Below are 25,489 nucleotides of genomic sequence, written 5' to 3'. Positions count from 1 at the left end.
ACTCCCAGTTTTCACCCTATCATTAATATGGGTACTGAAAAATTAAATTAAAATGAGTACTACTAAAGGATGATAAGAAGAAACAGCTGCATCTATGTCTCCTTACTCTTCCTTCATTACTACCACCTCTCCACTATCCTTTTCAACTTGTGTTCAATCATTTCCACTGCCCTCTTCCCCATCACACACACAGGTATGTATGTGCATATATCTACATGTGTGTGAGCATGTGCACTTCCATTTTAATCCCATTTTCCTATCGTGCACTTGTAGGTCCCATTTCATGTTCCCACCTTCACTAAATACAAACATTATTCTCTGGATTATCATGGCCTTAACTTCAAACTGACCATAAATCTCTGAAGAAATGCTTTAAAGGGTTAACAGATCCATTTCTGAACTTGCATTCTTTCTTTTGTTCTCTACAAGTGCCACCATCACCTTATAACTTGCACTGTGCATCATTACCTTACCTCAGGTGATCTTCACAGTGCACTCATTCATTTAACTATGCTGAAGTATTTGTGCATGTCTGTCTCGCCCAGACTGTGAGCTTCTGGAGGGAAGGTACTACGCTATTTTTGTGTTTCTATTCCCAGGATTTATTAGATCACTTCAAATAATATACTTCATCCATTCCACAATTACCTATTGAGTACCTACTATGTACCAGGCATTCTAGGTGCTGAATATACAACAGTGAGCAAAAACAAAGTCTGATTTCTTGGTACTTACATCCTAGTTGGATATGACATACTTGGTGAATATGGTATTAACTCTGTTCTAAAGATGGAGAAACTAAGATTTCAGAGACATTATATACCTTACCCAATCATTACACTATAAAGTAGCAGAGCTGGGACGAGAAATCTTGTCTTACAGTTCCCAGCCTCATGAATTTTGCTCTTTATTACATTGTCTTCAAACATATAGAACTTCTTAATTTATATTCTGACTTTGCAAAAGTTCAACATACTTGACATACGTTCTCATGTTCTCAAAGCAGAAGTTAAATCATTAGGATGCAAAGCTAGAAATCTATGGCAATGCTAGATTCATAACCATAGTCTTCTGATTGCCACTCTCATGCTATTCTGTGAATAAATATTTCTCAAAGTGTGGTCCTAGGGACCACTTTCATCTAAATCAACTGGGAAGTAGAGGATGATAATGCAGATAACTGGGCCTTATCTCAGATGTTAATGGTATTGGGCCTGAAAATCTGAGCTTCCATCTCCAAGTAATTCATCTGTACATGAAAGCTTGAGAAGCACTATTTGTAACACTATTTACTATTTATGCAGAAGTTTTATTTTTTCTGCTAGTGACAGATCAAAAAACAATTTTAGTGTAAGTAATAAACTAAGTCATCATCATACCAGAGGAAAAGTAGTATTGTGTCAAGCAAACAAAGATTATTTGAAGGTTGAAGGTTTGGGGTCAACTCATATTAGCAACTAAAAAAACTTCATTTTTGCAAAGCCTATATTATTACAGATTATTAGAGGTTTTATGTTCTAAAAAAAAAAAAAAAACGATGTGAACTACCACCCTCTCTAGTTTTTGCTTTTGACAAAATGGCTTATTAGAAGTTAGGCACTATGCCAAACAGTTTATATTCACTGGCTCATAAAATCCAGAACATAACACCGAGGTAAATACGATTATTATCCCCACTTTACAGGTGATGCAGTTAAAACCTACAGAGATTAAGTAATTGGCCCAGGATTGCAGAGATAATAAGTGGTAGGGCTATAATTGCAAACCAGGCTCTCCAACTCCAGGCTATATACTCTAGCTTCAGGTTGTTGTCAGGAACCTTATAAAAGAATGAAAATTTCATCTTAAAAATACTTGCTGCACATTTCCTCATTTATCCTACTTGGAGTAAAAACTAGAGAATATAGGGTATTTAAAGACACACTGTCCACTTGAAAAATACCACGATTATTTATACAATGGTTATATTCTAATTTTGTTTAGATTCCAAAGAAATAACTTATTTGAAGTATACTTACCTTCATTTAGAATAGAGTTTGCATGAACTGTTCAATATAATGTGTCAGTTATTCTCCACTTCATGATGTTCGGAATGGCAGACAGTGATGTACTACATATAAACTATCTTCTGAATTCAGGTAATATGCAATGCAATGGATAAAGAATATATACACCTGAATAAAGTAGTTTTTTATGTGGAATGCAGATACAGTGATGGTCTTGAATTAGTTAATGAGAACATTTATTTGGTTAATCCCCAGAACAGTGATTCTCAAATGGGGAATGGTGGTAGAGGGTTGTGATGGTAGATATCAGAACCATTTGGGAATCTTTTCAAATTCTAGACATGTCCTCCTCACCTCCACATCACACCCTCTTCTTCCCCAGAGATTATGATAGGTAGCCCACACTCCCATAGTAAACCATGTTAATGATGGGAATCTGCCATACCCTTAAAGTCTACTGGAGGGGAAATAATGAGAACCATTGTGAAAGTATTTTTTCCATTGATTGTAATCAGAAATGGAGTTTCTTTGTTGACTGAACTTTCCAAAGAGCTATGTTGATTCATCAACTGAAATTAGCAAAAACTAGAAAATAAATGAAATTATGTTTTAAATGCAAGACCTTTATTTATAGTATGTTAACCTGGAAACACCAAAGACTTCTATAATGAGATGATTCAAAACTGTATCAAATTTTGATACTGTATTGTTTCTATCACTGTTATCAATTATAACTGCTGTAGATGTCAAAAGTAAAATCAGAATTCTAGAATATTGCAGCTAGAGGGAGCTTAATTTAGTCTAAACCTTCATTTTAAAGATGAGGAACCTTCTTTTTTTTTTTTTTTTTTAAAGAAAGATAAGGAACCCTAGCTTCAGTGAGACTACCAACTCAGATAATTTCATTGTTGGGAAAATAACTTAATTCTTTTGACTCCTACATGTTTCTGCAGTCCATGATAGCACAAAATATATGATAGGGCAAATAATGTGAAAACAGTTGTAAAGAGCTAGATATGGAAAAGAGACAGTCTAACCCCATTCAACCAGTAGAGGTGAGTGCTAAGGTTATTGGAAACTGGCATTATTTAACATGAAAGAGGTGTTTGTGCAATATGTACTCCCTAGAGTGTTTATTGGGTCTTCTTTCCCCTAATATTTCCTGTTTAGGAATGTTTTTCAACCCTTAGAGACCAAGTTACTTCTGAGTTTCCTAATGATATATTCTTGAGAATAAATCTATTTCTACAGTGAGGTACAGACACACACAACAAGCTTTTAACATCATGTGTATCAAAATCATCTGTAATAATTTTAAAAATACAGATGTTTGGAATACACAGAAGACCAACAGAATCAGTATCTCTGAGGATGGGCATCTATTTCATGAAAGCTTCATGAAGGCAGAGACCACAGCTGATTTGCTGTATCCAGCACTGGTCTGTCATATACCATGAGCTTAATAAATATTTAATGAATGCATGAACTTAAATTCAACAAACACTGATTCAATACTATCTATGTGCTAGGCACTGATGTGCTTGGGATAGAGTAGTAAACCAAAGGGAGACAAAGATTCCTGCCTCCACAGTGTTTATATTCTAGTGAGAAAGAAACTTAGCAACAAGAGTGACCCTTTAAAAATGTTGTTATCCTGACAAAACCTTGCTTTGTAAGGTTTTATTTTTTTTACTCTGAAGAAAATGAGGAATCACTGCAAAGTTCTGAAAGGAGTAACAGGATCTGACTTAATGTTAGAGAGCAGTATCAGTGAAGGTGGTAAGAAGTAGTTGAATTCTGCATATATTTTAAAGACAGAGCCAAAATGGTTTTCCTGTGCATCAAATACAGAATGAGGACTCCAGGGTGTTTTGTCTTAAGTAACTGAAAGTAGCTGAAAGGATAATGTTACCATCAACTGAGATGGGAAAGATGGTGGGAAGAACAGATTAGCTACGGAAAAGAAAAATCTGTCAGTTTTAGGTTGAATTTGAGATATTTATTAGACCGCTGAGTGGAGATTTCAGGTAGAAAGTTGGATACAAAAGTCTGCAACTCAATGAGTCACGTATGGATGGAAAAAATGAATTTGGGAGCTGTCAGCTAGCATTAAAAGTCATAACGAGAATAAGACCACCAATGGAAGAAATGCAGAGAAAGAAGAGGATCAAGCCAAAGAGATTTAGAAGGAAAGATGAGTAATTCAGGAATAAAACTAAGATTATGAAAAGTCACTGAAGCCAAGTAAAGGAGTAATGAATGAACCACTGAACTAGATTCTGCTTCTCTTTTTGCCACAAACTAGCTTTTATCTTTGGGCAATTCTGAGCCTTGATTTACCTACACATAGGATAAGGGAGTTAAATTAAGTAAAATGGAACATTCTTGTCATCTTAAAAATTCTACTAAGCTATTTCTTTAGTAGAAAGAATATCTGGGTTCCAATCCCAACTCCAGTTACATACATTCTCTATGCTTTAGGGCTAACTCTTTTATCTTTCTGACTCTCACTTACCTCATCTATAAAATGATAAGAGTATATTTCATCTGGCAGGTATGAAAAGAAATTAGTTAACTTTTATGAAACGGCCTTTTTTTTTTTTTTGGCTGTGCCATGCAGCTTATGAGATCTTAATCTTAGTTCCCCAACCAGGGATTGAACCCAGGCCCACGGCAGTGAAAGCACCAAGTCCTAACCACTGGACTGCCAGGGAACTCCCTGTGAAACTGCCTTGCATCTTGCAGGCACTAATTCAACACATGTTTCATTTTTAAGTCTTTTCATTAGGATAATATTTTAATGAACTGAAGTTGAATTTCTGAATCAAAGAAGGAACCTGGAAGTCAGCAATATCTATCATTATGTTTCCAGATTACCCAAGGGCACTTGTGCTAGAAAAGTCATTGGAGAGTGTAAGAGGTTCCTCTTTTCTTCCTGTCTCATGCTCCACCTGTTAAATTTGTACAATAAACACTCTCTTCTTTTCCTAAGGTTCTTAAATTTGATAGAGGCAGGGAGAAAATGGACAGCCATAACCGTTTTATAAGGACAGAATTGTGAATATAGCTGATACCTTAAATAACTTTGTCAGATTATATTACATAGTATGTTAAAACAACTGTGAAATTTACTCTGAATTAAGCAAACAGAATATTGTTCTGCTTTCAGCACTGATTATAAAGTCTTGTACATTTTAGTTTTAGGAGTAACTATTACTTTCTAAAAATTTAAGAAGTTACATCCAGAAAGCAAATCAGTGCATGTTATTATAGTATCCATACTGGGTGATTTAAATTCACTGACTCTTTTTTAACTTTAGAAATAAAATAAGACCAAAATCAAGTTTGTCTACACTCAGCTTAATCACAGAAATTACAAAGTTGATCTTTGATTGAAGAAGAGAAAAAATTTACCACTATTCTTCTGCAATTTATAGAGGAAAAGATTGTTCAACCAGTAATATTATCTTTTATGCATCAGGGTAAAATTTACTGGGCTTAAATGACTCAAAAGAGTTTGCAGGGCTTCCCTGGTGGCGCAGCGGTTGGGAATCTGCCTGCTAACGCAGGGGACACGGGTTCGAGCCCTGGTCTGGGAGGATCCCACGTGCCGCGGAGCAACTGGGCCCGTGAGCCACAACTGCTGAGCCTGCGCGTCTGGAGCCTGTGCTCCGCAGCGAGAGAGGCCGCGATAGTGAGAGGCCCGCGCACCGCGATGAAGAGTGGCCCCCACTTGCCACAGCTAGAGGAAGCCCTCGCACAGAAACAAAGACCCAACACAGCAAAAATAAATAAAAATTAATTAAAAAAATAAATACGTTGAAAATTGTTTAAAAAAAAAAAAAAAAGAGTTTGCATACAGTAAATAATCTGTTAACTTCTGTCCACATGCATACTGGAATAAATTTTGAGAAATCCTCCTCTAAATTAGTACAGTTCAAGAAATCTACCATCCCAGTAAAAAAATTATCTAGAAAAACTGAGCATATACATTAGTTAATTTTTCAAAACACATAACAACTTTTCATACATTAGCGTTCCTAATAGATATGGTGCTAAGTTCCACACTGCCTCATAGGACTCAGGGAAAGTTTAATCAACCTGGATCCTATCTGTAAAAAGAAACATCTAGGACATTAACAAAATACTTATAAATATTAGTACCATGATTGTGGGCTCTCTGATCTGTTCTTACCTATGCAGAAACAGTGCATAGACATAATGAATTCAGATAGTTGCAAAAGGTTATTACCCACCCCATCCTCATTCTATCCCCTGCAAAACAAGTTGGAATCATTTGCCCATAGGACCCCTAAGGTAAGGACTGTCTCAAAGCAGGTATTAAGAAGAATTTTAAATGTCCACAGCAAGGTGTTAAAACACGGCCCTGGATTTTATGTAAATGGCATAACTGCTTTTGTACTTCATGAAAATAACTCGTGCATGCTGTTAAGTCCCTTTAACTGTAGCCATGCCAAATTGAAAATGGCATTTTAATTTCTCCAAAAGCATTAACAATGGTGCCTTAGAAAAAGTGTAGTGGTAGATCTGTATATGTGTATATTACTTAGGAATACACAAAAAAGAGAAAATATAGCAGGCCTGAGACTGCTACCCTTTAGGAAGGCCTGCCTGCGAGTTTGGCAAACGGCAGGTATCTGGGAATGGGAATGGTGATTCAAAGTACCAGACATTGAAAAGAAACTTCCTTAAATGACATGAGTGGCTCACTGTACCTAGACTGTTGGTACAAATAATATGGTTTATGCTGAACATCTGTTTTTGTTCTGGGAGTCTGGGATTTTGCTATGTGTTAGGTAGAGGGTGTGTATGTAATCCCAATAAAACCCTTGGGCACTGAGTCTTTACTGTGCTTCCCCGATAGATAACATTTCATCCATGTTGCCAAATTTGTTGCTGGAGGAATGAAGCATCCTTTTTGACTCCTTTGGGAGAGGACTCTTGAAAGTTTGTGCTGGACATTACCCCATGTGACTTTTGCCTTTGCTGATTTTAGTTTATAAACTTTCTTGTAAGGTACTTGTTACAATGAAAGGTATTCATTCCTTGAGTATTACTATATGCTGAATTTTGTGAGTCTTCCTAGTGAATCACCTAACCTGGGAATGGTCTTGGGGACCTTGGACATAGAAGGGAATACCATCTGGCTGCTAATCAACTACACTTCATGTGAATGTGGATTGCTCTTCAGGAAAAAATTAACTGACTCTTGGGGGCTTCCCTGGTGGCGCAGTGGTTGAGAGTCCGCCTGCCGATGCAGGGGACGTGGGTTCGTGCCCTGGTCCAGGAGGATCACACATGCCACGGAGCGGCTGGGCCCGTGAGCCGTGGCCGCTGGGCCTGAGCGTCCGGAGCCTGTACTCTGCAACGGGAGGGGCCATAACAGTGAGAAACCCACATACCACACACACAAAAAAAATTAACTCACTCTTGGATCATTCTGTGTATACATATGTTTACAACTTTATATTTTGTATAGTGTCTCCTTGTACATTTTTGGTGCTCATTAAAAATGGAATAATATTTACTTCATACATAATGGAGCTAAGAATTTTTTTTAATTACGTAAGTCAAAAACTCTAACTTTAGGGCTTCCCTGGTGGTTGAGAGTCCGCCTGCCGATGCAGTGGACGTGAGTTCATAACCCGGTCCGGGAAGATCCCACATGCCGCGGAGCGGCTGGGCCCGTAAGCCATGGCCGCTGAGCCTGTGCGTCTGGAGCTTGTGCTCTGCAACAGGAGAGGCCGCGACAGTGAGAGGCCTGCATACCACAAAAAAACCCAAAAAACAAAAAACTCTAACTTTAAGGTTTCCACACAGCTGTTACTTGCCTGCCACCTTATTTGCAAATGTCATTTTTGAATACAACGTTAACTTTTGTATTAACAAGAGTAATGTAGCCAGATAGAGTTGCTGTGGAATCCATAACTGATTCTTGTATAGAGTATATGGCACTGAAGTATTAAATTTAAAGACTATATACAGAAACTCAGCATATGTATTGCTAGGATGAGGCACAGTTAATGTGGGAATTATAAGACTTTTCTGTTAACTATGCATTTCTAAACCTGAATCTCAATATTGCATGAATAATTTGACATTTAAATACCACCTCCAACTCCCTCTTGCGAGAGCACTGGAATCACAACTAACTACTGAACAATCATTGACAGAAAGACACTGGAGCTCACCAAGAAAGATACCCCATATCCAAGACAAAGGAGAGCTGCAATGAGATGGTAGGAGGGGCGCAATCACAGTAAAATCAAATCCCAAAACTGCTGGGTTGGTGACTTTCAATTGGATAACAATTATACCACAGAAGTCCACACACTGGAGTGAAGGTTCTGAGCCCCAGGCTCTGACTTCCCAACCTGGGGGTCTGGCAATGGGAGGAGGAATCCTCAGAGAATCAGACTTGAAGGCCAATGGGGTTTGATTGCAGGACTTCGACAGGACTGGGGGAAACAGAGACTCCATTCTTGGAAGGCAGACACAAAATAGTGTGTGCACCAGGACCCAGGGGGAAGGAGGAGTGACCCCATAGGAGACAAAACCAGACCTACCTGCTAGTGTTGGAGGGTCTCCTGCGGGGGGTGGGGTGGAGTGGCTGTGGCTCACTGCAGGGACAAGGACACTGGCAGCAGCAGTTTGGGAAGTACTCATTGGAGTCAGCCCTCCTGGAGTCCGCCATTAGCCCTACCAAAGAGTGTGTAGGCAGCAGTGCTGGGTCGCCTCAGGCCAAACAGCCAACAGGGAGGGAACCCAGCCCCACCCATCAGCAGACAAGTGGATTAAAGTTATACTGAGCTCTGCCCACCAGAGGGATGCCCAGCTCTACCCACTACCAGTCCCTCCCATCTGGAAGGTTGCACAAGCCTCTTAGATAGCCTCAACCACCAGAGGGCAGACAGCAAAAGCAAGAAGAACTACAATCCTGCAGCCTGCAGAATGAAACCACAAACACAGAAAGATAGACAAAATGAAAAGGCAGAGGACTATGTCCCAGATGAAGGAACAAGTTAAAACCTGAGAAAAACGACTAAATGAAGTGGAGATAGGCAACTTTCCAGAAAATTCAGAATAATGATAGTGAAGATGATTGAGGCCCTTGGAAAAAGAATGGAGGCAAGGATCAAGAAGATGCAAGAAATGTTTAACAAAGACCTAGAAGAATTAAAGAACAAACAAACAGAGATGAACAATACAATAACTGAAATGAAAAATACACTAGAAGGAATCAACAGCAGAATAACTGAGGCAGAAGAATGGATAAGTGACCTGGAAGACACAATGGTGGAAATCACTGCTGCGGAACAGAATAAAGAAAAAAGAATGAAAAGAAATGAAGACAGCCTAAAAGACTCTGGGACAACATTAAATGCACCAACATTCACATTATAGGGATTCCAGAAGGAAAAGAGAGAAAGGACCCAAGAAAATATTTGAAGAGACTATAGTAGAAAGCTTACCTAATGAGATTATAGTAGAAAACTTCCCTAACATGGGAAAGGAAATAGCCACCCAAGTCCAGGAAGCACAGAGAGTCCCAGGCAGGATAAACCCAAGGAGAAACAAGCCGAGACACATAGTAATCAAACTGAAAAAAATTAAAGACAAAGAAAAATATTAAAATAAACAAGGAAAAACAGACAAATAGCATGCAAGGTAACTCCATACATTTAACCGCTGATTTATCAGCAGAAATTCTGCAAGCCAGAAGGGAGTGGTATGATATATTTAAAGTGATGAAAGGGAACAACCTACAACCAAGAATACTCTACCCAGCAAGAATCTCATTCAGATTCAACAGAGAAATCAACAGCTTTACAGACAAGCAATAGCTAAGAGAATTCACCACCAAACCAGCTCTACAACAAATGCTAAAGAATCTTCTCTAAGTCGGACACACAAGAGAAGAAAAGGACCTACAAAAACAAACCCAAAACAATTAAGAAAATGGTAATAGGAACATACATATCAATAATTACCTTAAATGTGAATAGATTACACACTCCAACCAAAAGACAGACTGGCTGAATGGATACAAAAACAAAACCTGTATATACGCTGTCTATAAGAGACCCACTTCAGACCTAGGAACACATACAGACTGAAAGTGAGGGGACGGAAATAGATATTCCATGCAAATGGAAATCAAAAGAAAGCTGGAGTAGCAATTCTCATATAAGACAAAATAGACTTTAAAATAAAGACTATGACAAGAGACAAAGAAGGAGACAACATAATAATCACGGAATCAATCCAAGAAGAAGATATAACAATTGTAAATATTTATGCACCCAACATAGGAGCACCTCAATACATAGGCAAATGCTAACAGCCACAAAATGGGAAATCAACAGTAACAGAATCATCCTAGGGGACTTTAACAGCCTACTTTCACCAATGGAAAAATCATCCAAAATGAAAATAAAAAAGGAAACACAGGCTTTAAATGACACAATAGACCAGATAGGTTTAATTGATATTTATAGGACATTCCGCCCGAAAACAGAAGATTACACTTTCTTCTCAAGTGCACATGGAACATTCTCCAGAATAGATCACATCTTGGGTCACAAATCAAGCACTGGTAAATTTACGAAAACTGAAATCATATCAAGCATCTTTTCCAACCACAATGCTATGAGATTAGAAATAAATTATAGGAAAAACAAAAAATGTAAAAAACACAAACACACGGAGGCTAAAAAATACTTTACTAAATAAATAACCAAGAGAGAACTGAAGAAATCAAAGAGGAAATAAAAAAATACCTAGAGACAAATGACAATGAAAACAATGACACAAAACCTATGGGATGCAGCAAAAGCAGTTCGAAGAGGGAAGGCTATAGCAATACAGTCCTACCTCAAGAAACCAGAAAAATCTCAAATAAACAATCTAACCTTACACCTAAAGGAACTAGAGAAAGGAGAACAAACAAAACCCAAAGTTAGCAGAAGGAAAGAAATCATAAAAATAAGATCAGAAATAAATCAAATAGAAATGAAGAAAACAATAGCAAAGATCAATGAAACTAAAAGCTGGTTCCTTGAGAAGATAAACAGAACTGATAAACCTTTATCCAGGCTCATCAAGAAAAAGAGGGAGGGAGCGTGGGAGGGAGGGAGACGCAAGAGGGAAGAGATATGGGAACATATGTATATGTATAACTGATTCACTTTGTTATAAAGCAGAAACTAACACACCATTGTAAAGCAATTATACCCCAATAAAGATGTTAAAAAAAAAAAAAGAGGGAGAGGATGCAAATCAATAAAACTAGAAATGAAAAAGGAGAAGCTACAACGGACAGTGCAGAAATACAAAGCATCCTAAGAGACTACTACAAGCAACAATATGCCAATAAAATGGGCAACCTGGAAGAAATGGACAAATTCTTAGAAAAGTACAACCTTGAGAGACTGAACCAAGAAGAAAGAGAAATTATGAACAGACCAATCACAAGTACTGAAATTGAAACTGTGATTAAAAATCTTCCAATAAACAAAAGTCCAGGACCAGATGGCTTCACAGGTGAATTCTATCAAACATTTCGAGAAGAGCTAACACCCATCCTTCTCAAAATCTTCCAAAAATTTGCAGTGTAAGGAACACTCCCATTCTACGAGGCCATCATCACCCTGATACCAAAACCATACAAAGATACTACAAAAAAAGGAAATTACAGACCAATGTCACTGATGGATATAGATGCAAAAATCTTCAACAAAATACTAGCAAACAGAATCCAACAACACATTAAAAGGATCATACACCATGATCAAGTGGCATTTATCCCAGGGATGCAAGGATTCTTCAATATACATAAATCAATCAATGTGACACACCATACTAACAGACTGAAGGATAAAAACCATATAATCATCTCAATAGATGCAGAAAAAGCTACAGTAATCAAGACAATATGGTATTGGCACGAAAACAGAAATATAGATCAATGGAACAGGATAGAAAGCCCAGAGATAAACCCACGCACCTATGGTCAACTAATCTATGACAAAGGAGGCAAGAATATACAATGGAGAAAAGACAGTCTCTTCAATAAGTGGTGCTGGGAAAACTGGACAGCTACATGTAAAAGAATGAAATTAGAACACTCCCTAACACCATACACAAAAATAAACTCAAAATGGATTAAAGATCTCAATGTAAGACCAGACGCTATAAAACTCTTAAGAGGAAAGCATAGGAAGAACACTCTGACATAAATCACAGCAAGATCTTTTTTGACCCACCTCCTAGCGTAATGGAAATAAAAACAAATATAAACAAATGGGACCTAATGAAACAAAAGCTTTTGCACTGCAAAGAAAACCATAAATAAGACAAAAAGACAACCCCCAGAATGGGAGAAAATATTTGCAAACGAATCAACGGGCAAAGGATTAATCTCCAAAATATATAAACAGTTCATGCAGATCAATATCAAAAAAACAAACAACCCAATCAAAAAGTGGGTGGGAGATCTAAATAGACACTTCTCCAAAGACATACAGATGGCCAAGAGGCACAGGAAAAGATGCTCAACATCACTAATTATTAGAGAAATGCAAGTCAAAACTACAACGAGGTATCACCTCACACTGATTAGAATGGGGATCATCAGAAAGTCTACAAACAATAAATGCAGAGAGGGTGTGGAGAAAAGGGAAACCTCTTGCACTGTTAGTGGGAAGGTAAATTGATACAGCCACTATGGAGAACAGTATGGAGGTTCCTGAAGAAACTAAAAATAGAATTACCATATGATCCAACAATCCCACGACTGGGCACATACCCAGAGAAAACCACAATTCAAAAAAACACATGCACCCCAATATTCATTGCAGCATTATTTACAATAGCCAGGTCATGGAAACAAGCTAAATGTCCATCAACAGACAAATATATAAAGAAGATGTGATACATATATACAATGGAATATTACTTAGCCATAAAAAGGAACAAAATTGGGTTATTTATAGAGACATGGATGGACCTAGAGAGTGTCATACAGAGTGAAGTTAAGTCTGAAAGAGAAAAGCAAATATCGTATATTAATGCATATATGTGGAATCTAGAAAAATGGTACAGATGAACTAGTTTGCTAGGCAGAAAAAGAGACACAGATGTAGAGAACAAACGTATGGACACCAAGTGGGGGAAGCAGGGGGCATGGGTGGTGGGATGAATTGGGAGATTGAGATTGACATATATACACTAATATGTATAAAATAGATAAATAATAAGAACTTGCTGTATAGCACAGGGAAATGCACTTCGCTATACAGTAGAAACTAACACAACACTGTAAAACAACTATGCCCCAATAAAAATAAATAAATAAATACCACCTCCTCTGTTTTTTTTAAAGGCAAAATATGTGTAGGAGAGGATCTAACAAGCTGATTGATCATCTTTCTGTGCATTTATAAATACCAGTTTAAATTAAAATATTTAAATAGAGAATGAACGTAAAAATCTAACATTCAAATATATGTACTTTAGTGAATTAATCACTTCATTAAACACATTTCATTTAACTTTGATAAGTCAATGATACCTATAATCTTTATAACATGGTTTCCAAAAATATAATCAACATAAAATATTGTTGCATAAAATACCATGCTTTTTTTTTTTTTTTTTTTTTTTTTTTTTTTTGCGGTCCGCGGGCCTCTCGCTGTTGTGGCTTTTTTTTGCGGTACGCGGGCCTCTCACTGTTGTGGCCTCTCCCATTGCGGAGCGCAGGCTCAGCGGCCATGGCTCACGGGCCCAGCCGCTCCGAGGCATGTGGGATCCTCCCGGACCGTGGCACGAACCCGTGTGCCCTGCATCGTCAGGCGGACGCTCAATCGCTGCGCCACCAGGGAAGCCCAAATACCATGCTTTTTAAAAAAAGAAAAAAATTCTGAATGCAAAGTATATTTTTAAATGTTATTTGATATCATTAAAACCATTAAAAAATTTAAATACAAATACAGGATCTGTAAGACCAAAAGTGGATTTTCAATGACTTGAACAATTAAAAAATTTGAAAACAAGTTCGTCTCCAATTTGAATTTTAGCTACTAACTAGAGAGAAAATAATACTCTGTAATGTGGGTAGAGATAACTTCTAGTTTGGATTTGAGTGCTGAAACAGATGGTTTTATTGGGAAATGTGAATATGATTTTACATTCAAATAATACAGATCCTAGAGATCACTTAATAACAATTATTTTGTTTTCACGAGTTCTACTTTAAATGCCTAAAGAGAAGAAGGAATGAAAACTTTACATCCAATATGGGGAGAGAGAATCTGGCACCTTTAGTTAAAAACAATAGTACACCAAACACCCTATCGTATTTCTAATAAATAAAGGAAAAAAATCAGATATTGTGATATGATAAAATTTTATGTTGCTACTCTTCTCTTCTAAGGTGACCAGGATTTAAACTGTTACAATTTTAGAATTTATGCAGATTTAAATTTAAACCGTGTGCTACCATTGGATTCTAAATGTTAATGTTTGATATGAAATAAAAACATATTCATAAGTAGCCAAAAAAAAATTACACAATGTACAATGATTGGCAAACAGAGGCCAATTCATACAGATGAAGATATATTTGTTTTAGCTAAAACAATTTTTCTAAGTAAATAAAATTTAGTTATGACAGCATCCTTGTCAGAAAATTTGATTCCTCCTATGAAATTAAGTATAAATAAAAGCAATATAGTAAAGATTCAGGAACTCTGTAATTAACTGTAATTAAATTATTTGGAACTATTACTATAATTTCTGCATTCTTAGTCTTTGTACTAGTAAAATATGTTTCTCCCATTCAGTTATTTAAAAGTATTTTAGTCCTCTCATTATTCTTCATATGACCTTTGGCCTTATTTTCTCTTGAGATTTTATATAATCACTTCTCAAATTCTTAAAAAATAAATCACTGCCTTATCTATTAATTTTTCTTGATTTTTTGTTTTGTTCATCTCAAAAGTTCTCTTACTTTGACTTTAATATTCTGCTGGGTGAAAACAATGACAAAGATAAGAAACCTGAAGCTTAGAGATCTACAAATGTAGCAGGGACAGTAGTAATACTTAATTACCTAAATATCAATACTTCGTCTGCCTTTCTATATTACTTTAGTGTGAATCTTTCCAAAACCTAGCTTAGTTAGCTGTAAGAGGTATTTATTTTTTACCTTTGACATAGCTGAATTATGCATTCTTTAGTTAGTCCCCTAGTTTGTGAACCTGCCATAATATAAAACTTCCTCCCATAAAATACAGTAAAATATAACTGAAAATCCTGTGATCCCTGTAGACTGCATATGCACTATGACATATGGAACAACACTGTTGAGATGTGGGTTCTAGGTGGCTGGAGAGACTCATTCTATTGGTGTCTTGTTCCATCCAGCTATTTAAATTTGGGTCTTAGTAAAAAAGATAAATTATTATATTATGGACATTGAAGGTACTTCTGAATAGGTGACATTATAAATTTTAAGTTCATGAATGCTAAGGGTCAGCTTTCATACGAAATATAGAACATGAATCTGGCTGAGATATAAAGAAACAGATTTTTCTTCTATCTCCTTCCAGATTCTTTAGGTTGATTAGGCTTATCTCTGCCTTTCACAAAATACAAAAAAGTCAACTATATCACATCTCAGGGAATGTCATGTCAAGACTGATGTTATATGATCAAAAACAAACAAATAAACAAAAACAAACTAATAGAGCACACCACATGTAGGAAAAGGAAAAATAAGGAAATATAAGGAAACTATCCCTTCCCATGAACTCTGTCATAAATGCATAGAAGGCCTTCTGGGAATTTTTGAAAGCCTACTGAATCAGGCTCATCTCTATTAAAACTGACTGCAGTATTTTTAAAAAGGATCTAATGCATGAGTTATGGCAAGAGTGAATGACTGACTTTAAACAAAATACTCTTGGAAACAAAATTAGGGATTATAAATGCAAAAGAAGAAAGGTTTATGGAGTAATTACAAAATGTAAAATACTCTGACTTATAGTATATCTACTCATATTCAAGAAGAATTAATGTTATTTTCATATTTGCTAAAGATCAATGGCAATTATAATCACATTAACATGAAAAACTGTTTACATCATTTCTATGAATTCCCATCTTAAAAAGGCTTATCTATTCTATGTCTACTTCCAATTTTGTAATGTTTGACATAATTCAAACAAGTCTCTCCTAAAAAAGCAACGGCAAATAAAAACAGCCCCTAAAACTTCTCTCCAAGCAGATACCCACATGAAATAACTAACAATTTTTATTTATTTGAAGGAATATGGAAGAATTAGGGCTATGATCCTGTGTTTTACAAGTGATAAAAATGCTAATAATGGAAACTGCTTTATTATTTTGCTAATATGTTTGTAAAATTGCCCTTTTTTACTTAAAAGACTTCAATGATTCAGTATTTACGCTATCTTAAATGAGTGCTGCTCATTTAAGCTGCTAAATATAAGGGCAGCAACTATGGATATTTCTGTCTTTTTCCCAATTTAGGGTAATATTCTGATGACATCAAATGGTTTCAATCTACAAAGCTTAAAATTCATTTATAGAAATAATGAATAATAAAGGAATAATAAATTGTATTACTTACCTTTCCGGAAACAATCTTTTCATAAATCTGAATTGGTTGGTCTGCAAAGAATGGGGGGTAGCCAGCTGCCATTTCATAGATTAACACTCCTAATGCCCACCAATCCACTGCCTTATTGTAGCCCTAAGATAAACCAAAACCAAATGTCAATTATTACTTAATTCACTCAGAGGAGAATGAAGTCATAAATTATTTCAAAGTGATCTTCAAGCATATGAAAATTTTTAAAAAGCAGTTGCTGAGCAGTAATTCAGGATAAAATAAAAAATAAACAAAATGTATCAGGTCAGATTTGAATTAAACAAAGGGGAAAATTTCCAGATACTGAAATTGGATATTAGGAAATATTATTAAATCTTCTTCCTAAAATCATTAAGAATATTAAAGACAATAAAAAATGACCTGTTTAATTGGGATAAGTTAGTTGTTGCTCAACAGTAGGAAGGGAATTGGACCAAATTACCCCTTAAAGCCCAATCTAGTTCCATAATATTATGAATCAGGTTTTCTAGAGAATACTTAGAAAGGTCAAAAGCTTTAAAATGAAAGAGTAGATATTGTACTTCATAATAAACAGTGGAGTTGACTTCAAAATATTCTATATTGTTGGGGTTAAGAGGGTGAATATACTCAGGATAATCCCATCCACTTCACAGGATCTTATGAAAGCTAAAAGTTTAATGTGGAACATAATAAATGTAAATATTTAAGTATACTTTATTCATCTAGTGTTTTGTTTCTCATCTCTAAAAGGTATATAAGAAAGATAACTAATTCATGGGATTTTGTGGGGACTACATCAAATGAAAGGAAATGATGTGTATAAAGAGTGTGTTGCAAACCAAATGTACAATTCTAAGGTTTCTTATTTGGGTTTTTTTTTTTTTCATGTTAAGCCTACTAAAATTAAGATTTAGAAGTATTGCTAAGAAAATAAATAAGAATAAAATATTAACATGTTTATATAAAGTTTGTTATCAGCCATAATCAGTGTCAACTGGCACAAAAGATTATGAAAAAAAAACAAAACAACTTGATCATGGAGGGAAATGAGCTGAGTTCTTGCCAGATCTTTTGGTCTGCCATCAGATACAGCCTTTAATTACCTTCGCCACTCCCCCTAGTCCAACCTTTTTTCAAAATTTTAGCTTATAAACTATTTAATTTTCAAATTATTGGCTAAAATATAATAATATAGAGATTTTTTATTTCCTGCTTCTGTGTTTTTAAAAAGAGAGAGACTTGTAAAATAGGAATAGCACTTTGTTTTGCTAATAGAAATGGCATCAACTTTGCTTTAATTCTTTAAATTCAATTCATTAATAATGTAATTACCATGTTTTTTTGCTATAATGAAAGCATGTAACGTTGAAACAGATCCTTTTACCAAACTGATTTCTATGTCTTGGATTGTGTACTAATGTTCATAAGTATTCCAGATGCTTTCAATACCCTAGGTATGGAAAACTAAAACAAATCAGTAAGAAAAACTAAATTATAATAGAAAAATGGGCAAAGGACATGAACTAATAATTTGTACACACAAAGAAATACCAAATGGCTATTAAGCATTAAAACAATCTAATAATCAGACATAAGACTTAAAATAATTAGATATCATTTACTGTCTATCAAATTAGTAATGGTTTTTAAAACAAGAATACCCAATGCTGGAGAAAGTGTGGTGAAACAGGTACTCTCAAACACTGCTGAGAAGTGCAAACTTGTTACAATCTTTTTGGACAGTGCTTTGGCAACATGTATTGAAAGCCTTAAAAATGTTCATACTCTCTGACCCTGTAATTCCACTTCTAGGAATCTATCCTAAAAAAATAATTTAAAATATAGAAAAAGCTTTATGTACAAAGATGTTTATCACAGTGATCTATAATCGAAAAAACCAAATAACCTAAATACTCACCAATAGAAGAATGGCAAAATAAAATATGGTACATTTTCAAATAAGCCATTAGAATTATATTTGCATGCTTATTATCATTCAAGTGAAAAAGCTGAATACAAAACTGTACATTCACGATAACATGCATAGAAAAATACATTAAAATGTTTTTTTAAAAAGGCTACCTCTGGATGGTGAGATTATAGGTTTTTTGATTCTTTCTTTATATTTTTCTATATTTTCCAAATTTCATACAATGAATAGCTATTTCTTTTATCACATATATATATACACATACAGTTTTTAAAGTTTTGGTCCCTACTATGTTATCATTATTTGTTAAATGTACTTAAAGAAGAAATATGTTAATGATATTTAGATTATAAAAGAGTAAAAATTATAGATGATATAAATTATGTAAGATAATGAGAGGAAAGCTGAAAGAATTCTTTTATTTTATTCTAATACTTCTGTAGGTTAGCCAAATTTCAATGATTCAGGGGGTAGTTATTCAATGTGTAAATATCAAAGCATCTGTGTTATCCCTTTCTCTTTCCTGGCTCCTGTGCCCAGTTATTATCAGTCTCTCCTTTCTAGCTTTCTCCACCAAGGGATGGCAGTAGAAAGGAAAACAAAAGTTAAATCATCCTTTGTGATATGATTAAAAATTTCTCTCACCACATTTTGCACTGTTTAGAAAAGCAGAACTGTATTCAATAAGACTATAACTATTCAATTGCTATAATAGTCCTATTTTTAAACTAAAAATTTAAAATATAATTCACATACATTTTTTTTAAGTGGTAAAGTTGAAACAAAGGAAGAACTGACAACTAGTCCATGTCATCTTTAGTTTGCCTCTTGGTGTAACCCAGAGCAAGGGCCTCCTCACCCTCCTGTATTGGGAATAATTATGAATAGGCTATGCTTTTGGCTTCAAAACATGGGTCTAGAGGTCAGATTTATTCATACTAATTATCTCAGATTCAGAGTTAAAATAACCAGTTTATGGGATTAGTGGTAGACTCTAAATAATTACTTTTTAGTAATTATGAACAAATAGATTTAAATTCATATTTAGATAAAACATGTAAATTTAGATCAATAAACTTTTTTTTTTATAAAAGTCCACAGTGAGGCATGCTTTATATTTCTACTTCTTACATAACTACATTATAAATATACCTTGCTGAGAATTATTTCTGGAGCCAAATATTCTGGAGTGCCACATAATGTCCAAGTTCTGCCTTTAACTCTTTTGGCAAACCCAAAGTCTGTGACCTATAAAAGACAAAAAAACTTGTAAACATTTATTATTTCATAATAAATGTACTACTGTACCTAAGTTGAAAGTTAAAAATCAGAGTTAAAATTAACACCATGAAAAAAATTAAGTCAATGTAATTGAGACTAATCCAAGAAGGCACTGTTTAGTGAATAAAGGTTAAAGCAACCCATGCTGGAGAACCTTTCCCTGACACAAACAAAGAAACAAATGAACCAAAAAAAAAAAAAAAATAGTTTTAATAAAAATGAAGCAGTGCTAGGAGTGTTCCTTAAGTCCAGCATTGTCCTCTGCCCTTAATTACATCCTCAGAAGTGCAAAAGCATCACTGGGAGAATCTTAATAACTGTGTAAAAAGGAATGCTCTCATTCTATTAATAGTACAAATGGAAAGAAAACACTACCACCAGTCCATTATTGGTAGCTGGGCCTCCTTTGGTAGCTGCACTGTAGTGTTAAAAAGCATGGACTCTTGGGACAGGCTGACGGGGTTCAATTATGACTCTACGTGTGTGACCTTGCTGTTCCTTAGTTTCATTAACCTTAAAATGAGGATAACAATAGTATTTACATTTCAAAGTGTTATCAGAATTAAAAGAGGTGATACATGTAAAAACACTTAGAATAATGCCTGGCACTAAGTGAGTACTCACAAATTTAGCTATTATTTCTTTACGCAGGAGCCTGAAATCAGTTTACAACTATAGACTAAGGGAGATAGAAACAGGTTCCATCTTTGATGGAACTTTTGGTTCTTTGTAATAGCAACAGAACTGTGAGCTCAATTTAAACTGTTAGGAAGAACTGTCTCCCTCAAAGAAAAAAAAAGAATCCAATATTGGTAGTTGTGGTTAAATACATACAACTTCTTACCTAGTATTTCTCAAATACATTATATATAATGTGTTCAAGTCATACCTGGATATAACCTTGATGGTCAATTAAGAGATTTTCAGGTTTTAGATCTCTGTAGATGAGGTCTAGTGAATGGAGGTACTCGAATGTTAGCACTATCTGAGCTGCATAGAACCGTGCATGGGGTTCACTACAAAGAAACAAAACATTGATTTTCAGTAAAATGGGTTAACATATAGTAATTAGTAGATTATACAAAAAAAATAACATGAGGTAGAGGCATTTTGGGAGCCAAAAAATTTTTTTTTCTTTTAAACATATGTCAAGAAACATGTTAGTTTCCAAATATTTACTAAATCTATAAATCATCTTCAAATAATGCTTTGATACACTTAGTGGGCAGCATATGTTGAAGAAAACTTAACTCTCAGATTGTCATTGTAATTTAAATTATTATTGGCCATGTTAGAAGACATTGAGAATGACTGAAAAGCACCAGTTAGATTATCTGTCAGGGCAATTGCTATTGCTGATAGGCTTCATCTCATCTACCTTTCTCATAAATTTCAAGTACTTAAAGAATTTCTGCATTAATCTTCAGATTTATGCCATTTTACCCAGGCTGTTACTATTACAAAAGTGACATATGCTCATTATAGAAAAAGAGCTGTAACTATTACAGGCTGTTACTATTACAAAAGTGACATACGCTCATTATAGAAAAAGAGCCATAAAATATTAATGAAGAATAAAGATACCAATAATCCCATTCAGAAACCAGATTCAATCCTGGTATCTAAATTTCCAAATCTTCTACTATGCATATTTATACAGATACCTGAACATAGGTATAATCTGTATATTTAGGTAAATACACACAGTTCTGGATACACAGGTTAGATTAACTGATAGATTATGGTAATTTTGATGCCACATTCTGGGTATTACTCCAAAAGGATGTACTGTTTTCTAGTTTGAGTTTCTATTTCATCTTGTAGTGTATACACTGAATTCTTCTAATCTTCCTGATATATTGCAATGACTTTCAGATTTGTGTCCTCAATGAACAACCTTAACTATGAATAGAATTTCCCTCAAGATGGTTGGCATGAGTTTGATCTGGTAGCACCAAAAATAGGAATTCTAAAAAGAGATTGTACATGTTACTCCTTTTGCTTGTCACTCACTGTATTTCCAAGGTCCTAGCCTGATACACACCAAGCGCTCAGCAAATATTTGTTAAATGAATGAATATGTGAAGAAAAACACTTTTGTGGCAATATTTTACAATATCCTTCCAGTTCCAGCCCTATCATGACACTGTTACAAGGTATACCATATGTCCTATGACAAGGAATGAGAATACTGTAAAGGGAGATTAGAAGAATCATCCAGGTCATTGAAATATTTATCCCTAATTTTGGAAACGTTTGACCTGGGAAGTCCCCTCTCATTTTCTTCATACACCCATTAATATAAGATGCATTTATCATCTTATCATCATAAACATAAGATGCACTCAGCATTTTATGTTTATCTCCACATTGGTGTTTGATTGGAGGTACACAAACATTACATAGATCTTTAATCAAACTGTTGAAAGGTCAGAGCAAAATATTCTATAAGGAACATTTAATGCTGTAGCAGCTTTAAGTCTAGACACTTACTATTTAAGTAGAGAATCGTAATGACTCCATTGATTCTGATTAGAACCATGCTCAACAATAACTCAGTCTTCCTGTTGCCTCAAAGTTTCTAAGGTGGGAGTTAGAAACCTTTCAAGTATATAAATAGTATGTGTGAAAGGTTAGAAATGACAATGTCTGTGTGTGAATTATGTCAATCAACTTGCTTTCCTCTTAGTATCAAGTTAAGTATTAAAGAAATAAGAGTGTGGGGAGTTGCAAAGAAATGAAATAATCACAGAAAATGGATAAAATATTTTTTGAAGACAGGTTAAGGTGTGGTAATTCAGTGTAAAACTCTAAATTATCATAGGGCAATATGAGAATTCTGGACCTGCCTGGACAAGGAGTGTAGGAGAGGACAACAGGAAGTTAAAAAAAAAAATCATTAAAGAGAAGTTACTCTGTATCAGCACAGTGCCTGACATATATTAGGTGTCCTATACATATTAGGTCAATAAATGAATTTTGGTTTAGGCCTCAGGTAACTAAAATAACTCTCATTCTGGCCCATTACTGAATATGATCACATGGTAATCCAAGTCTACCATCATGTTTTCATGAATTGAATTACCATCTACAGTCTTGTTTGAATTCATACTGATGTTTTAATTAATGTCAATATACAGTATATTGAACAAAGCTGGACCTGCTTTTGGTTTCAGCTTCATTCTAATAGTGATTTTAAATGAATAGTAGAAGCTTACAAACTATTACACACAGGTAAAGTTAACAAAATGTATAAACTCTTTTAATAACTGTGTGACCTTATTAGTAATAACCTAATGACAAGGTACAAACTCCTTTTAAATTACATATATATGTTTAAAACTCAACATGGCAACAACGTTAAGGAGAATAAATTTGTGCAAAACAAACTTTCATAATTTTATGACTATGATACCAGTGATTATCTTTTCTATATATTTCTTTCTTATCTTCATCCTTACACAGACCTCTTCCCCAGAGATGTATTATTAATATTTATTCAGTAAACACTGGTCTAAATTCAATAAATTTTTGCAATATCTGGATATTCTTCAAATAATGGACCCTCATGATACATACCAATGCTAGAATATTTATACTGCTATCATGGTGCTTTTATTTAATTTTTAAAACTCAGTATGATGTGGCCTCTTATTAATGTTTCCATGTAACTCTTCATATAGCTAAAATATTACTAAATTAAATGAAATAAATTTTTAACATTGACAATGACTTAAAAGTTTGGTTTAAAACAAACACACAGCATATAAAGATTTGAGGAGTGTAAAGTGTTAGTTACCTGAACCTTCCAATTCTTCTTAGATGTGAAAACATTTCACCACCAGGGACATATTCCATAACCATGTATAAATTAGAATTATCCTATGAACAAATAAAAAGGATAAATAAATCAAAATTATGAAACATTATTTTGCACGGAAATATTTTAAGATAACACCATGTTCAATTAGAAAAAGACAAATTAAAAAATCTGATACATTACTAACATTGGGAAATAGAGAATAAATGGAAAAGGCTGTAACTTTTCTACACTGGGGCACTTATTTTTTTCCCCATGGTACTCTTGCCACAGATTAGTCTGGGATTTTTGCTGTTCCTGCTCTCGCAGGGAACACTTAACTCTTGAACACTTAAACACTGTGGCAATGACGTAATGCTATAGTGTAAGCAAAAGTTAAAAAACAATTTGAAAAAGTTAGTAAGAATATTTACATTTTATGCACTAAATTAGGTCAGAGAGATTAACGATTTTTAACATCATCCTAAATACACAGATAAAGGAGGAAAAAGGAAAAAGGCTAAAATGTTCCATATTAATCAATTGGTAGAGAGATACCAAGTATCATTCCAAAAAGCTGAAAAGCTGCCAACTTAAAGAACAAACCTTGTGCAACTTTATGAGGTGCTTGAGCAGAGGGCCAAAGATTGTTCTGCTTCAAATAAATGAAAAGGCTAGAGCACAAATTACTAAGTAAAAGACAACAGTGAGACTGCAGCAGCAAAGGTTCAAGAGAAGAAGGTATGTGGGTGTATTCATTAGTATGAGTGTAAGATTTGCTTAATAAGATGTCACTATGAATTTTGATAAATTAAAATACTTGATTTTATAATACCATTTCATGAAAAATTACACATTAACAAAGTTAATTACACATTAACTAACAATTTCCTCAATAAGAATCAAAACCCTTTCAAATGTCACCTAAGTTTTTAAGCACAATAGGACTTAGTTACATAAAATCTAAATATATTACTTTTTTGTTTATTCATTTTCTCCAGGTTTATCATATAGATTAGAATCCTATTATAGCTTTGTAATTTAAAAAATATGAAGTTGAAAATATCTCATTTAGATAGAAGTAAAATTTACCTTAAAAGAATACTCCAGTCGAACAAGAAAAGGAAAATTCACTGCCTGTAATATTCTTTTCTCATTCAAAGTGTGCTCTATTTGCTTCAGTTTAACAACCTGTAATTGACAAAAAAAAAAGATATATTTATGTATTTGAACAAAATTTAAAAGTTGTTATAATTTTAAAAGAAAAAAAAGTTTTCCATATCATAATGAACTTGGATAAACAAAATTGCTAGCTTAGATAAGGATAATAATAATAACTACCAACTAGGCTTATCAGACTCAAATGAAAAACCTAACAGAAGTTTAAAACTTGGTCTTCAGAAGGTTAACTATAATTTTCAGTAAAGAAGCAAGAGCTAAGAAAAAAGGGACTCATAATAAATTACTTAAAAAATTAATATGTGAAAATACTTAGGTCCTAATGACTTATAGTCCACTAAAAGAGCTGGCACAAATTACTGTAATAAGTAGGTACTGATTTTAAATCTTGAGAAGATAAGCAAGAAAATTAAAGATTGAGGAAAAGTCAATAACTAAAAAACAGGAGGTAAAAATGAACAATCTGTTAATTTCATAATACCTGAATAAATACAAGAACATTTGCAGAGCCACAAAATATTGACAAAAATGACTATGTCTTTATAACAAATAAGGTCATATAGGATTAATCAAGCTTCCACTGGATTGTCTAATCAATCAGGTACATAGTAGGGAAA

The 25,489-nt window shown here is 34.5% G+C and overlaps 1 protein-coding gene across 1 annotated transcript in view; it reads right to left on the bottom strand.

Moving 5' to 3' along the window:
- The window catches only part of PRKACB (protein kinase cAMP-activated catalytic subunit beta), a gene marked incomplete at its 5' end in the record, with an annotated part of 35,147 nt that extends 10,257 nt beyond the window's left edge, over nt 1-24,890 (bottom strand). The window contains 5 exons of the mRNA XM_007457243.1: nt 16,681-16,803; nt 19,766-19,861; nt 20,784-20,910; nt 23,694-23,776; nt 24,786-24,890. Of these exons, the coding sequence (XP_007457305.1) occupies nt 16,681-16,803; nt 19,766-19,861; nt 20,784-20,910; nt 23,694-23,776; nt 24,786-24,890 (534 nt within the window). The remainder of the gene's footprint in view (nt 1-16,680; nt 16,804-19,765; nt 19,862-20,783; nt 20,911-23,693; nt 23,777-24,785) is intronic.
- Between the last annotated feature and the right edge of the window lie 599 nt (nt 24,891-25,489).

The sequence above is a fragment of the Lipotes vexillifer genome, unplaced genomic scaffold (assembly GCF_000442215.2).
Source record: "Lipotes vexillifer unplaced genomic scaffold, Lipotes_vexillifer_v1.1 scaffold250, whole genome shotgun sequence".
Classification (NCBI taxonomy): domain Eukaryota; kingdom Metazoa; phylum Chordata; class Mammalia; order Artiodactyla; family Lipotidae; genus Lipotes; species Lipotes vexillifer.
The sequence above is the reverse complement of the archived record's forward strand: the minus strand, read 5'-3'. Positions and strand labels throughout refer to the sequence as shown.